Source organism: Gobius niger (genome assembly GCF_951799975.1).
Source record: "Gobius niger genome assembly, chromosome: 14".
NCBI lineage: Eukaryota > Metazoa > Chordata > Actinopteri > Gobiiformes > Gobiidae > Gobius > Gobius niger.
In genome coordinates this window covers 23458067-23470694 of record NC_136865.1, presented here as the reverse complement: position 1 = coordinate 23470694, position 12628 = coordinate 23458067, and the positions used below count along the sequence as shown (strand labels likewise).

The window sequence follows — 12628 nt, the reverse complement described above, 5'->3', positions numbered from 1 at the left end:
GATACTTCAGTAGTAAATATAAGTGTTCTGAGAATGGCACAGTCTAGTTTAAAATACAACAAACTACCAGTACAGATCTTGCCAAACCAAGCTGTAAGTTGCAAGTACAAAGATATCTAGAAATGTAAAGATTGCATGTCTATTAATAATACATTTTTTTGGTAAGGTGACTAATGAAGTGAACGGTAGAGGAAACCTAAGTAATTGTATTAATTTGTTTTGTGTTGAAATGCGATTTGAGCTATTAACTCTAGAAAGAGTAATCTAAGCACAAGAAGTTGCCCTGTTTTAGATCTACGGAAGGTGGCAGCAGCATTTTGCCAGAGCCATGTTGCGCATCATCTGAAGAAACCCACGAAGAAGAGTCTCATCCAGAGTCCAGGCGGTGTCCATTTTATTTACATAAAAAAAAATAACCTTTAAATTGAGACTATCGGTTTCTCCAGAGGAATAAAAGATTAAAATCAGGTAATAATTTCTCATATTTGAAACGGTTGCCTTAAAACACTGAACGATCATACAAAAAGCTGAATTAAAGGCTGATATTTGGGTGGCCCTTTGCTACGAGGCGCCATATTGGTGTCTTTAGCCGCTAGCCTGCATGTAGCGTACATGCTAACACCGGTTTTAGTAATTATTGTCTTTTGAGGTTAAGTATGCAATGTACTGCGAACGGATTATGTGCACAACTAAAGTAAATGATCGGTACGAGCAAGACTGGTTTAATCGAAGGACTCATTGATAAATTTAATGCTAATATTGTTATGCTAGCTGCGTTAGCTTAGCATAGCTTAATCATTTAGTACTTCTCAAGCATCCTTTCTCCTTTCACTTATAATTCCTTTCTTTGTATATTCGTGTTGTCTCTTATTCAGTGATTGTGTTATAAAGTCGACTGTTTTACAGAGATGAGCAGCTCAGAAGAGGTGTCGTGGATTTCTTGGTTTTGCGGACTCAGAGGGAATGAGTTTTTCTGTGAGGTGAGTCTTGACATTATTCACTACATTATCTTAAACGTGTATCTATGACGTTTTTTAATTGCATGTGCATGTAAACCTTTACGTTGTCACAAATGTATAGAGCATTTAAATGGGCTGGATGGGCCAGGCAGGTTCTCATTTTTAGAGGCATCTTTACAATTCTAGTTATTCATTATCTGCCTGTTTTATTTATTTATGTATGGACTTTTAATATACCGGTTCATGTTGTAAATCTCTTCTAGCCACTGTCTCTTCAAGACAAGCAAAATATGTGTTCTTTAACTAATTTCATTTGGATGCTACACACAAAAGTAGTTGACAAAATGCTGCAAATAATGAAAACTCTCCACATTTTATAAGTGTCATCTGAATATGAATATGTTGTTCTTTACTTCAGGTGGACGAAGACTATATTCAGGACAAGTTCAACCTGACGGGTCTCAATGAACAGGTCCCTCACTATCGACAGGCTCTGGACATGATCCTGGACCTCGAACCAGGTCGGTCAACATTACTCTTGAGGAGCTTTGATGAACAGCTTTAGAATGTGATGTCTCTTTATTACACTCTGCCAATGGGACGGTGCAAATCGACGGCGTCATCACATGATTGTCTGTAGGGAAGAGTTTTATTTGTGTAGCCTTATTGCATTGTGGTATGGTCTATATTGTTATGTATCAACGTTATTACTGTTACAAGACACTCTATTCCTAGCGTTTCAAAATTATTGCTTTGTGTGTGCTGTTACTTCCCTTTATGAGCAATGACACTCTTTGTGCTTTGATATTCCCGCCCTGTACTCTTGAAGTTTCTACTCTCTGCCTTTGTGATACGTTTCAACTTTATTCTCCCGTGTTTTCAGATGAGGAGCTGGAGGACAATCCTAACCAGAGTGATCTGATCGAACAGGCAGCGGAGATGTTGTACGGTCTGATTCACGCTCGATACATCCTCACAAACCGAGGAATCGCTCAAATGGTAGGAAGCTGTGTCATCTCAGTATTTGAATACTCGTGCAGCGTTACAAAAAGCAGTGGTTCCCAGCCCTTTTTTGCCGCACGGATCCCTTGAGTCCTTAATTTTTACTCCGAGCACCCCCGACTTCGAGAATTCTGCCAATATTTGCACAATGTGGTCAACTTAACAAAGACTTTAGAAGCGTGTTGTTTCCATGGACCCCTAAACTAACAAAAAAACTAAAAAGTTTAGTCTCCATAATCCTGATTGGGAAACACGGACATAAAGGGTCGTGTGGCTGATCAAAAGTTTTAAAAAAAATTCTTACCTCCAGACTATAAAGGTGAAGCCTTGGCCACGTATTGTTTTCAGCCAAAGTAGAGATACCATTGCATTTTTGTGGCTTGAGTGGAGTATATGGTATGTCTGAAATGCATTTTATCAAACCTTACTCTTTTGTTCCTTTACTGTAGCTGGAGAAGTATCAACAAGGCGACTTCGGCTACTGCCCCAGAGTTTACTGCGAGAATCAGCCAATGCTCCCCATCGGTGAGTCACAGTCTGTACTGGAAATTAACTGTAGTACGCCTTATGAAGTACAGCGTTAGGTGAAGTAGTCGATGAACCATTTCCCATTGTAAAAAAAAACCAAAATGAGCTGAAAGTTATATCAGGAAGTACAGACACTAGAGCTCTGTTGTAAAGTGGCACACAGATTGGTACTTGTCTATCACGGCTTACGACCACGGACACGCAGTACTAACTCACCGCTGCTGTGTGTGAGACAAGTGTCCACGAATCTGTGCAGCTGAAAGACCGTTTTGTCCTACGTTTGTGTGCCCAGCTTTTCTTCAATCTTTACAGCAAACTTATGCAATAAACTCAATTCACTTCAGTTACAACACAAGCTAATGCCAAGCCAACATAAACTTTTAACCTCTTACCCCCAGCCTTAAAGGGGCTCGATGCAAGTTGGCCATTTTATACTCACTACTGCCACCTCAGGTCATATGTGTAACTTCACCTTCTATATTAAGCTTGTGCATGACGGCAGTTCAGACCCGAAGTAACACCTTTTTGAGTGACAGTGCAGGATTTTAGAGGCAGTTGTGCTGAACAGGTCTGGGCTCACTCTCTACACATTAGGACATTGCTGGAACATGTAGGGGGAGGAAAATACATAATTTTAACATTTTTAAACTCTGTATAGTCCCTTTAAAGGCCCTATACCAGATTTTTTTGATTGCAAACAATGAAAGACGAAGCCACTAAATTAAAAAGTTTGTTGTGGTCCAAACTAATATATTTGTAGTATCCAAATTCTTAACAAGGACATGTTTATAGGCACATTTCACAACTTGCAGGGTCACTTTCACAAAGATATAAATTAAAAATATGTTCTTAAAATTGATACAAATTTTAAGAGTTTTATAATTTTATACACACTGTTCTCCTCAAACACTTGAGTTTACAATATACTAAAGGAGGACAAAATAAATTTCATTCCATTTCTAGAAGTAAAATCAGGTATACTGTAGCTCCTTTAATGAGCACATTTTCCCCAGTTCAGCTCTACCCAAATCTAAAGGTTATAGGTTAGGTATAGGCCAAGATTGTCACGTTTTTGTTGCTTTTTTGTTTAATTTTTGTTGCTTTTTCATCACTTTTTTGTCGCCTGGTTTGTTGCGTTTTTGTCACTCTTTGCTGCTTTTCATCCTCAAGCAAAAAAGCAAATTCACCATAGTTTTTCCTTGGTCACATGATCAAACACACAGAATGTATTGGATAATTTCCTGTAAGCCGTGGCTCTTTGCTCATAAAGTGCGTAGGGAGTCAAGAGCTCCGAGAGGCACCGCCTTGAGGCCTTTGTGATGAAATGGTATTGTACTGTATTTGCGCCGCTGTTTTATTAACACAGTTGACAAAAATGTCCCGAATTCAATGAGAACAATGAGCTATAGAATTGTGCTACTGCGAATGATGATACAGCTGAAGGGGAAGACCTCACGCACAAGCAACAGACAAAACGCAGTAAATCCATCAGCAAACATGAGTTCAAATCCTCTGATGTTTGTATCATGTGGTGTTGTCTGGTGCGGGTGCTTGAAGCGGCGAGTGAAAAAGGAAAAAGAGGAATCCACGTCTGAGCAGAGAAACACTCTGGGGGCACAAACTATTTCATTTAAACTCTTAACTTAAATTTTACAATCATTTTTGGTCATTTCAATAACCTGCATCTCCTCACCTTGGGTTTTTTTTGTTTGTTTTTGCATTGAGGGCTCTTAACCTGTTTCGCTCTGGTGGGGGTTAAGAGGTTTTCTCCAATTTGGCTTCTTGAAAAAGTGTCAAAATTGCAACAAAAATTAGATGAAAACAAGAATGAAAATGAAAAAGTGTTAAAAATGCGCTCGGTTAAGAGGTTAAAGCAGTACTAAGTTAACTTGTTTACCTTCATAAATCCTTTCCGTTGTCCCTCTGGGGGTAATACAAGTGTTAATGCGATGGTTGGGGGGTCTTTCATCTCCCCCTGGTGTCACCACAATTGCAACTTGACTGCCACCGGACCGGAGGCACCAATACACACTAATAGAATCACAAAGAAGAAGCTAGCAGGCAAAGCTAACTGCGGGCTAGCGCCACTTTAAACGGTATTTACAGCCAAGTTTGAGTGGAAAAAATTATTTCCAATGTGTAACTAAACATACAATATCCCTCTCTTCCTTCGCCTTCTCTGTCAGCGTAGTATTTACTCCCACTGACAATTGAAACGTTTCGGAGCTTGCTAGGACACCATCCATTTTGTAAATTAGTGTAATGACATACGTAGACCATAAGGGGGCAGTGTCACCCCTGTCCTCGCCCCAACTCAAGCCAAAGTACAGGATTGTTTTGTGGAATAGATATTTACTTAATCTTAAGCAAGTACCATCTCAGAAATTATTTGTAATTTATTGGTAATGATTAGCCAGTAAAAGGTATAATCAGGAGCTGGTGTTGAGACGTGGCTTAAACCCAAGACTAAATTAAAGCCTAAAATAAGGATAAACCAGCTCAAAATTCAAGGATGTTCTTCAAACTGTGGTATTTGACCTGTAGATCCTTGTATTGCTGGGTTGCAGGCAATGGCCGCTGGCTGCCCTGCTTTTTGACCACAAACGTGGGGGCCGCCATTGCTCCGCCGTTGCTGTAGTACCTCCATATCGCCGCTAGGCCCCCATTGAAAAGCATTGGACTTTAGACACGTTAAAAACTACTTTAAAGCCTGGTTTCAATTGTTTCAACGCTAGACTAGGCTAGATCTTCCTCCTGAGATAACGCTGGGTTAATAACAATATATGAAACCAGGCTGGTTTTCGTAATATGATTTTTTGAAATCTCGTATTTAATGAGGCTCGGACTGTTAGCATTGGAGCAGCGCGAGCTACACGTCACGCAAGGGCCGAGTCTACAGTGAAAATCCCGCCCGTATGTCCTTTTTAGGAACATGCTTCGTCAGAGCTGGGGAGGGGGAGCCTGTAAATCCGCCATGAATTGCCCCACGGCCGTGGTCATTCTGGTAAACGGGGAGGAGTGAGCATAAGACGTCCATTATTTTCTACAGTCTATGGTTGCAGGTGACATCACAGCGTTCTAAAGGCCACTGCTATTGTATGGAGGAAAAATTATTTTGTTTTTGGGGAAATTTTTGGTCTTGTACAGAGAGATCATGGACCCAGTGATTGATATTAATGATCATTTTTCTAATTCATACATTTTCTTTTGAGCTACGACTTGTGAAAGTGTAATGCTGTTAATAGGAAAAACTGGCTCCTGCCCCCCGCTGGGCCCGATGACATCATCATATTCTAGAACCTGCAACCCAGCAATAGACCCTGTAACTGTTTACATCATCAGTGACATCAGCTGGAGGCAGGAAGTGATCAAGAGAAATTAGATTAAACTAAAACTAGTGATAATAAGTGTAAAACTACAACTAAAAGATGTGGTCCTGTTGTGACTTAAGGTGCCAGAACAAGAGGAACGACATTTTAGACGATAAAATAAGATGCATCTGATATTTCCAACAAGAGTTAGACATTTGTTTATTGTTACTATGACAACAGCTACAGACGGCATCTCTGGAATCGCCCATATATGGTCATGTTTGAAAACAGTTAAGGGGGAAAACAATTTTGAAAATATGTAAACTTTCTCTAATTATTCAAAAACTGCTTTAACAAATGATGAATTATGAATGTAGTTTTCTACTAAATAAAGATACAAAGACATGGAGAGGAGCAAAGTGGTTCAACAGCCCATAAATACATTAAAAAACGGAGAATGCTAACATGATGCTACATGTTTATGCTAATGCTAACGGTTAGCTAGCGCTAGCTACAACTGCCATTTTTTCACTTCTACAGAACAATCTGCTGTGAGAAAATATCCATATGGACCCGATTTACACTTGACTTTATTTGTATGTGATAAATAAGTTCATATTCCACCAGAAAATGGCTAAAAAGAGTGAAAATTGTGTTTCCCAAAAGATTCTGTTTTCCCCCTCGGCGAGGCCACGCCCCCTTCTATGACGAGATGCCGTCTGTATCTATTGAAATAGATAGGAATCTCACTTCCTGCTTCCTGCTAAGCCCGGAATGTTTACAAACAATTATAATAATAATAATAATAATACATTTTATTTGTATTGCACTTTACATATGAAGAACACATCTCAAAGTGCTACAATTGACACAAAAACAAACAAAACAGAAACAGACAGAACATATCAATAGTAAAAACACGAGGAATATTATCAGTTAAAAACACAAAGGGTCTATTGATACAGACGGTGTCGCGTCATAGAGGGGGGCGTGGCCTCGCCGAGGGGGAAAACGGAATCTTTAGGGAAACACAATTTCCACTCTATTTAGCCATTTTCTGGTGAAATGTGAACTTATTTATCTCATACAAATAAAGTCAAGTCTAAATCGGGTCCATATGGATATTTTCTCACAGCAGATTGTTCTGTAGAAGTGAAAAAACGGCAATTGTAGCTAGCGCTAGCATTAGCACGATGCTAACATGTAGCATCAAGTTAGCATTCTCCATTATTTATGTAATTATGGGCTCTTGAACATCTTTGCTCCTCCCCATGTCTTTGTATCTTTATTGGGTAGAAATCTATATCAATAATTCAGCATTTGTTAAAGTCGTTTTTTGAATAATTAGAGAAAGTTTAGATTTTTCTCCAAACTGTTTTCCCCCTTAACTGCTTTCAAACATGACCATATATGGGCCATTCCAGAGATGCCGTCTGTATATATTTATATTGTTCAAAGTTTGATCACGACATCTCGGCACTGCAATCTTTTTCCACATTTTAACACCAAATGCTCTTTCCGCTCTCCCTCAGGGCTGTCGGACATCCCGGGCGAGGCCATGGTCAAGCTCTACTGCCCCAAATGCATGGACGTTTACACCCCCAAGTCGTCCCGGCACCACCACACGGACGGGGCCTACTTCGGCACCGGGTTTCCTCACATGCTGTTCATGGTCCATCCCGAGTACAGACCCAAGAGACCCGCCAACCAGTTTGTGCCGCGGTTAGTCAATGACATTAACAGGACTCGTACTCCTCTGTGCTTTACATAAGTGAACTTTAAGCAGAGTAACAGGTTTTTAAGGACAGAGACTTTGCCAGCAGCGTAACTATAAGAACATTTACATAAAAACGTGTGCAAGGCGAAACACTCGAGGCACATTACATCTTTGTACAGCCACATGTTACTCAACAAAAACTAATAATATGCAACAAAGCTTGGCTGTGTCTTATGTAGCTTCTGCGTGGTTTAACATGCAGCCCATTCAATTTAGTACGTCCTGTTTTGTGCCCGATTATTTATACAAGTCATGCCATTGCATATACAACAGTGCCCAGAAAACAAATAACCTGGTCTCCTGTTCAAACATTTCCTCTTCAAAAGGTGTGGTGTGTATCAAAGGCTTTGTTTCAAATTTGCATTGGAGTAACATTATTTTAACAATCACGCGGCGCTGTCACACAAGCGGCGCCCAAAGTCCCGCCCTCAGACGTCAGCCGAGTTGTCTGCAAGTTTAATAATTTTACATGATCTCAGTGCACGCTACGCTGCTTCTTTAGAGGAAGTTGAGTCTCAATTTGCATGTGGCTGGTCAAAAAAGGAAAAGTATCCTGCGGAAAAACAAATGGCCGCCAAATCATCACATGTCTGGTTTGCAGCAGCAGTAGCGCAGCTATTGACATTTATTTCAGCAGCTGACTAACCACGCAAATGTTTTTGATTTGTGCCATTTTAATCAGGTTAGAGCTCCGAGAATACTCATGAATAGGGATGGGAATTTATAAGATTTTATTGATATCAGTGCCATCAATAATTTTACCTATCCATTCGATTCTTCACCGATTCTCTTATCGATGCCTGACTTATCTGTGTGTCAGGGAAAAGCAAGAAATGAATGTTGTTTCGATAAACTCTATTAAAAAAGACACATTGCTAGTTTTCCCAAGAATAAAATATTTATTAAATAAAGCAAGTTTCCAGATATACTGTGGTTGGCCCTCAGCCTGCCTGGCATCCTCTAAAATATAATGATACCATTTGTAGCCTACATATTTTTCAACAAGTGTCTGAAATATAGAGCTCAAAGTTATTACGTTACGTTGAGTGGAGCTTACGATGCTGCAGCAGCCGCCGAAGATTCAGACGGACTTATTATTTGTAACCGATCACAAGCAAAAAAAGACAAAAATCCAGCAGAAAAATGAAGAAAATCCAGCAGAAAAAAGACAAAAATCCAGCAGAAAAATGAAGAAAATCCAGCAAAAAAGTGACAAAAATCCAGTAAAAATCTGACAAAAATCCAGCAAAAAAAAAGACAAAAATCCAGCAGAAAAATGAAGAAAATCCAGCAAAAAAAGTGACAAATAAAGACAAAAATCCAGCAAAAATAGACAAAAATCCAGCAAAAAAAAGACAAAAATCCAGCAAAAAAACAACACAAAAATCCAGCAGGAAAAAGACAAAAATCCAGAAAAAAGTGACAAAAATCCAGCAGAAAAAAGACAAAAATCCAGCAAAAAAGTGACAAAAGAGCAGCAAAAAAGTAATAAAAAGTGACAAAAACACATAAGGGAAATAAAAAGTGACGACAATGGCAAAGAGGAGAGACTGGATTTGGTTTTGGTGGGTGGTAAAAGGTTAACTCCACCCCTTTCCCTTGAGTCTCCATGGAAACGGTTGTCAATCACAGCAGAGGCATGAAGACGATAAAACTAAAACACTTGAAAACTCCACGGCTTATTACGAGGTTTTAAATAAAAGGTTATGTTTTCTTAACGGGCCTGATTGTAGCTACATTATGAAATATTAATGAGCAGGACTCTGAGCAGTTTTCGTCATGGGAAAGATCAGGAGACTTGTTAAAGTTCACATCAAATAAAATCGTAAACTGAGTAAAAGAAAAATGGAGATTTTACTTTTTGGTCATATTGCCCAGCCCTAAGCTAATGTAAGAACATATCTCAGTAAGTAAACATGATGGCCTGTTCCTTTTAAGAGGTTAACTTCATTTGTTCGAATCGTTAATCAATGCAACTCTGTCTGTTTCCTCTTCAGGCTGTACGGCTTTAAGATCCACCCCATGGCCTACCAGCTGCAGCTCCAGGCGGCCTCCAGCTTCAAGAGTCCAGTCAAGGCCATTCGCTAAAGTCTCCCCTCACCACCGCCACCACCAGAGGGCGACGACGGGGGGGGGGGGGGGCGTTCGCAGCTGGCACACCCCCCTCCCATCCCTCAAAAAACGAAGACTGTATTATTTTAGTTTTAGATTAGGACAAAAAAAACGAGTGTGAGCCAGACACTTAAACGGACAGAAATGATTTGCAACTCGCGCACAAACACAGCAAACACACAGTAAAAACAGGTATTTGCGACTGAAAACGCATGAAAATACGCTCAACATGAACAATAACGCGGCTCGAGAAAAGATTCAAATATGAAATGCTAGAATGAAACGGAAATCTGTGGGATTAAGTCATGTACAACGTAGTCAAGTGAAAGCTTTGTGTTTGGAGATTGAAAGGGGCAATTTGCAACTATGATGAAAACCATTTTAGTTTTGAGAGTTTCAGTATAGGGTGCTAAAGAACTTACAAAAGAAATGCCCATTAATGGTTAACGCCTGTCTACATACTCTAAGCAATCCTTAAACATGCCACGCATTCCAAGGTAGTCAAAAATTTACCACTCAAGTCTGTTTTTCGGTGGCAGGAGACGATTGAGAAGCTTGGCATCTAGCTGGAGGATTAGTCTGTCGTACATGTTTTGGGTTCATGGGAGAAACCAAAGCTCCTAGAGGAAAACCCAGGTAGATAAGAGGAGTTTGCAAACTTCACACAGCCAGGGAATCCAACCCGTGACCTTCTTGTGAGATAAGAACGCGAATCACTCACAATGCTGACGTCACGATCCAACAAAGTCAACAGTTTTGTCATTGCAAGACTGTGGGCACATTTTTTTTTTAGATACTTTAGATCGGTGATTCTCAAACTGGGACACTGTCAGGACCCGCCATAATCCAAGGACAAATAATATTGAAATATCATGTAAAATACTGTCATTTCTCCACAAATTAATGTTGACTAAATGTTAAATAAATCTAATAAAGCTAAACATATGACTAAAACAACAGTTATTTTTACAGATTCAGATGTTTTTATACTTTTAACCTCTTAACCCCCACCTGAACGGGTCACATTTTCACCAGTTTGGCTTTACCCGAATCTAAAAGCGCCTTGAAAACGTGTCAAAATAGCGACAAAAATTAGGGGGGGAAAAGTGATACAAATTAAATGAAAAAAGGAACGCCAACGTGAAGAAAAAGATCTGTTTAGACCAGTTTTGTAGGTAAAAAAAAGCCACAAAAGACCAACAAAAAAGTGGCAAACGAGTAAAGAAAAAGCAACAAAAAAGTGAGCAGTGTCAAATAAATCTGTTAAATTTGCCTTAAAAAAACAGGAACCTGGATTTTTTTTTTAGTCTGAGTACGTTTCATTATCGCATTACCCCCTATTTATACTACAGTACTACTACTACTACTGCTATACTACGCAACCATCGCCGTGGAAACGTCTACAAAAGAAAAGATCAGTTTTGTAGGTCAAAAAAAGGTGACAAAAAAAGCCACAAAAAAGTGACAGCAACAAACGAGTAAAGAAAGAGCAACAATAAAGTGACAAAAATGCAACAAAACAAGGAAAAAGAATTGGAAAGAATTGGGTGTTTCACTGGCTGTAAGCATCAGTAGAGAAGCTTTTAGGTTTGGGTAAAGCTGAACTGGATGCGCTAAAGAAGTTAAAGAAGGTTAATATTGAATGTAGAAGAAGGTGCCCTCGACCCACTTTTCAACTGACCCAAAAGTGGGTCACAAGCCAGTCCCGGGGAACATTCCTTTCAATATTTATCCTTTAAAATACTACAATACCACCCGGCAGCTTTATAGGTTCATTCAACGCTTATATAACAGCAATCTGTGTAAGAAAAAAAGCTGTATTTTCTTATTATTTGGATTGTCCGAGGGCGACGGTGGGTCTCGGAGTCATTCCAGTCGAGAATCCTTTTGAAAATAACCAGGATGTAATGACTTCAAAATGTAAAATACGATAGTAGAGCGAGTCGTAACAAATGGAGATGAGGCGATGGATTAAAAATGGCAAACGTTCAAGATAAATGCAATTCCGACAACCTGGTTAATCCCTAAATGTTTGCCTAGTTTAAAAGATTACATAACGTGACATAATTATGGTTCAAATTGCCTCTTTCACGCGTCACCGGCCCCTCCCTCATGCATGTCCTCAGGCCCTATATAAACACGATACAAACTCATCTAGTTCAGTGTTGTCAAATGAATCTGTTAAATTTGCCTTAAAACACAGAAACCAGGATTTTTTTAGTCTGAGTACGTTCCATTATCGCATTACCCACTATTTATACTACAGTACTACTACTACTACTACTATACTACGCAGCCATCGCCGTGGAAACGTCTACAAAAGACAAGACATTGTAAGAAAGTAAACTCCACGTTCCCTCTTTTCCCTTTTAGAGTTTTGTTTTCCGACGTTTTAGTCCGTTTCCAGGTTCCACGGAGTTAGGAAAGTTACAAGTCGTGTCTGAGGAGATGGGAGCCCAGGAAAGACATGTTTTATCGGTATTTTTCACCAATAAAAACACCCGTACAGAGAGAAATGCCTGAACTTTATTCTAGTTATTGGGCGACATGTTACAAACGAAGAACCTTTTGGGCAAATCACTGAATATGTTGAGATTGGATCCGCCTGGACAGCGAAAGAGCTGTTTTTGATTTGGTTTATTATTATCCTTTTTGCAGGAATTGGCATCAAATCGTGCAAATGATTTGGGAAAAGATTTTGCTCTTTATGAACGAGTGAAAGGATTCTTTAAAGTAGGGGATGCACCGATACTGAAAAAAAAAAGATATTGGGTATGAACCGATACCAGTTTTAGCCCTCGCCGCCTTTAAAACACAGCTTTCACCAATTAAATCCAAGTGAATATGGACATGCTGTATGTCATTTTGAAGCCAAGAACCTGGAGAATTCGATTGCGGAGTTAGTTTTATCCTCGGCTAAATAGATTGTCGAGCATAAT

The 12628-nt window shown here is 39.5% G+C and overlaps 1 protein-coding gene across 1 annotated transcript; it reads left to right on the top strand.

The window, feature by feature from the left end:
• The first annotated feature begins 341 nt into the window (after window positions 1-341).
• On the top strand, window positions 342-10559 carry csnk2b (casein kinase 2, beta polypeptide). Its single transcript, XM_079571068.1, has 7 exons — window positions 342-468; window positions 907-980; window positions 1378-1480; window positions 1843-1958; window positions 2411-2486; window positions 7333-7522; window positions 9575-10559. Exons 2-7 carry the CDS (start codon window positions 909-911, stop codon window positions 9663-9665), a joined length of 648 nt encoding a protein of 215 aa, XP_079427194.1. The 5' UTR covers window positions 342-468; window positions 907-908; the 3' UTR covers window positions 9666-10559.
• Window positions 10560-12628: the final 2069 nt, after the last annotated feature.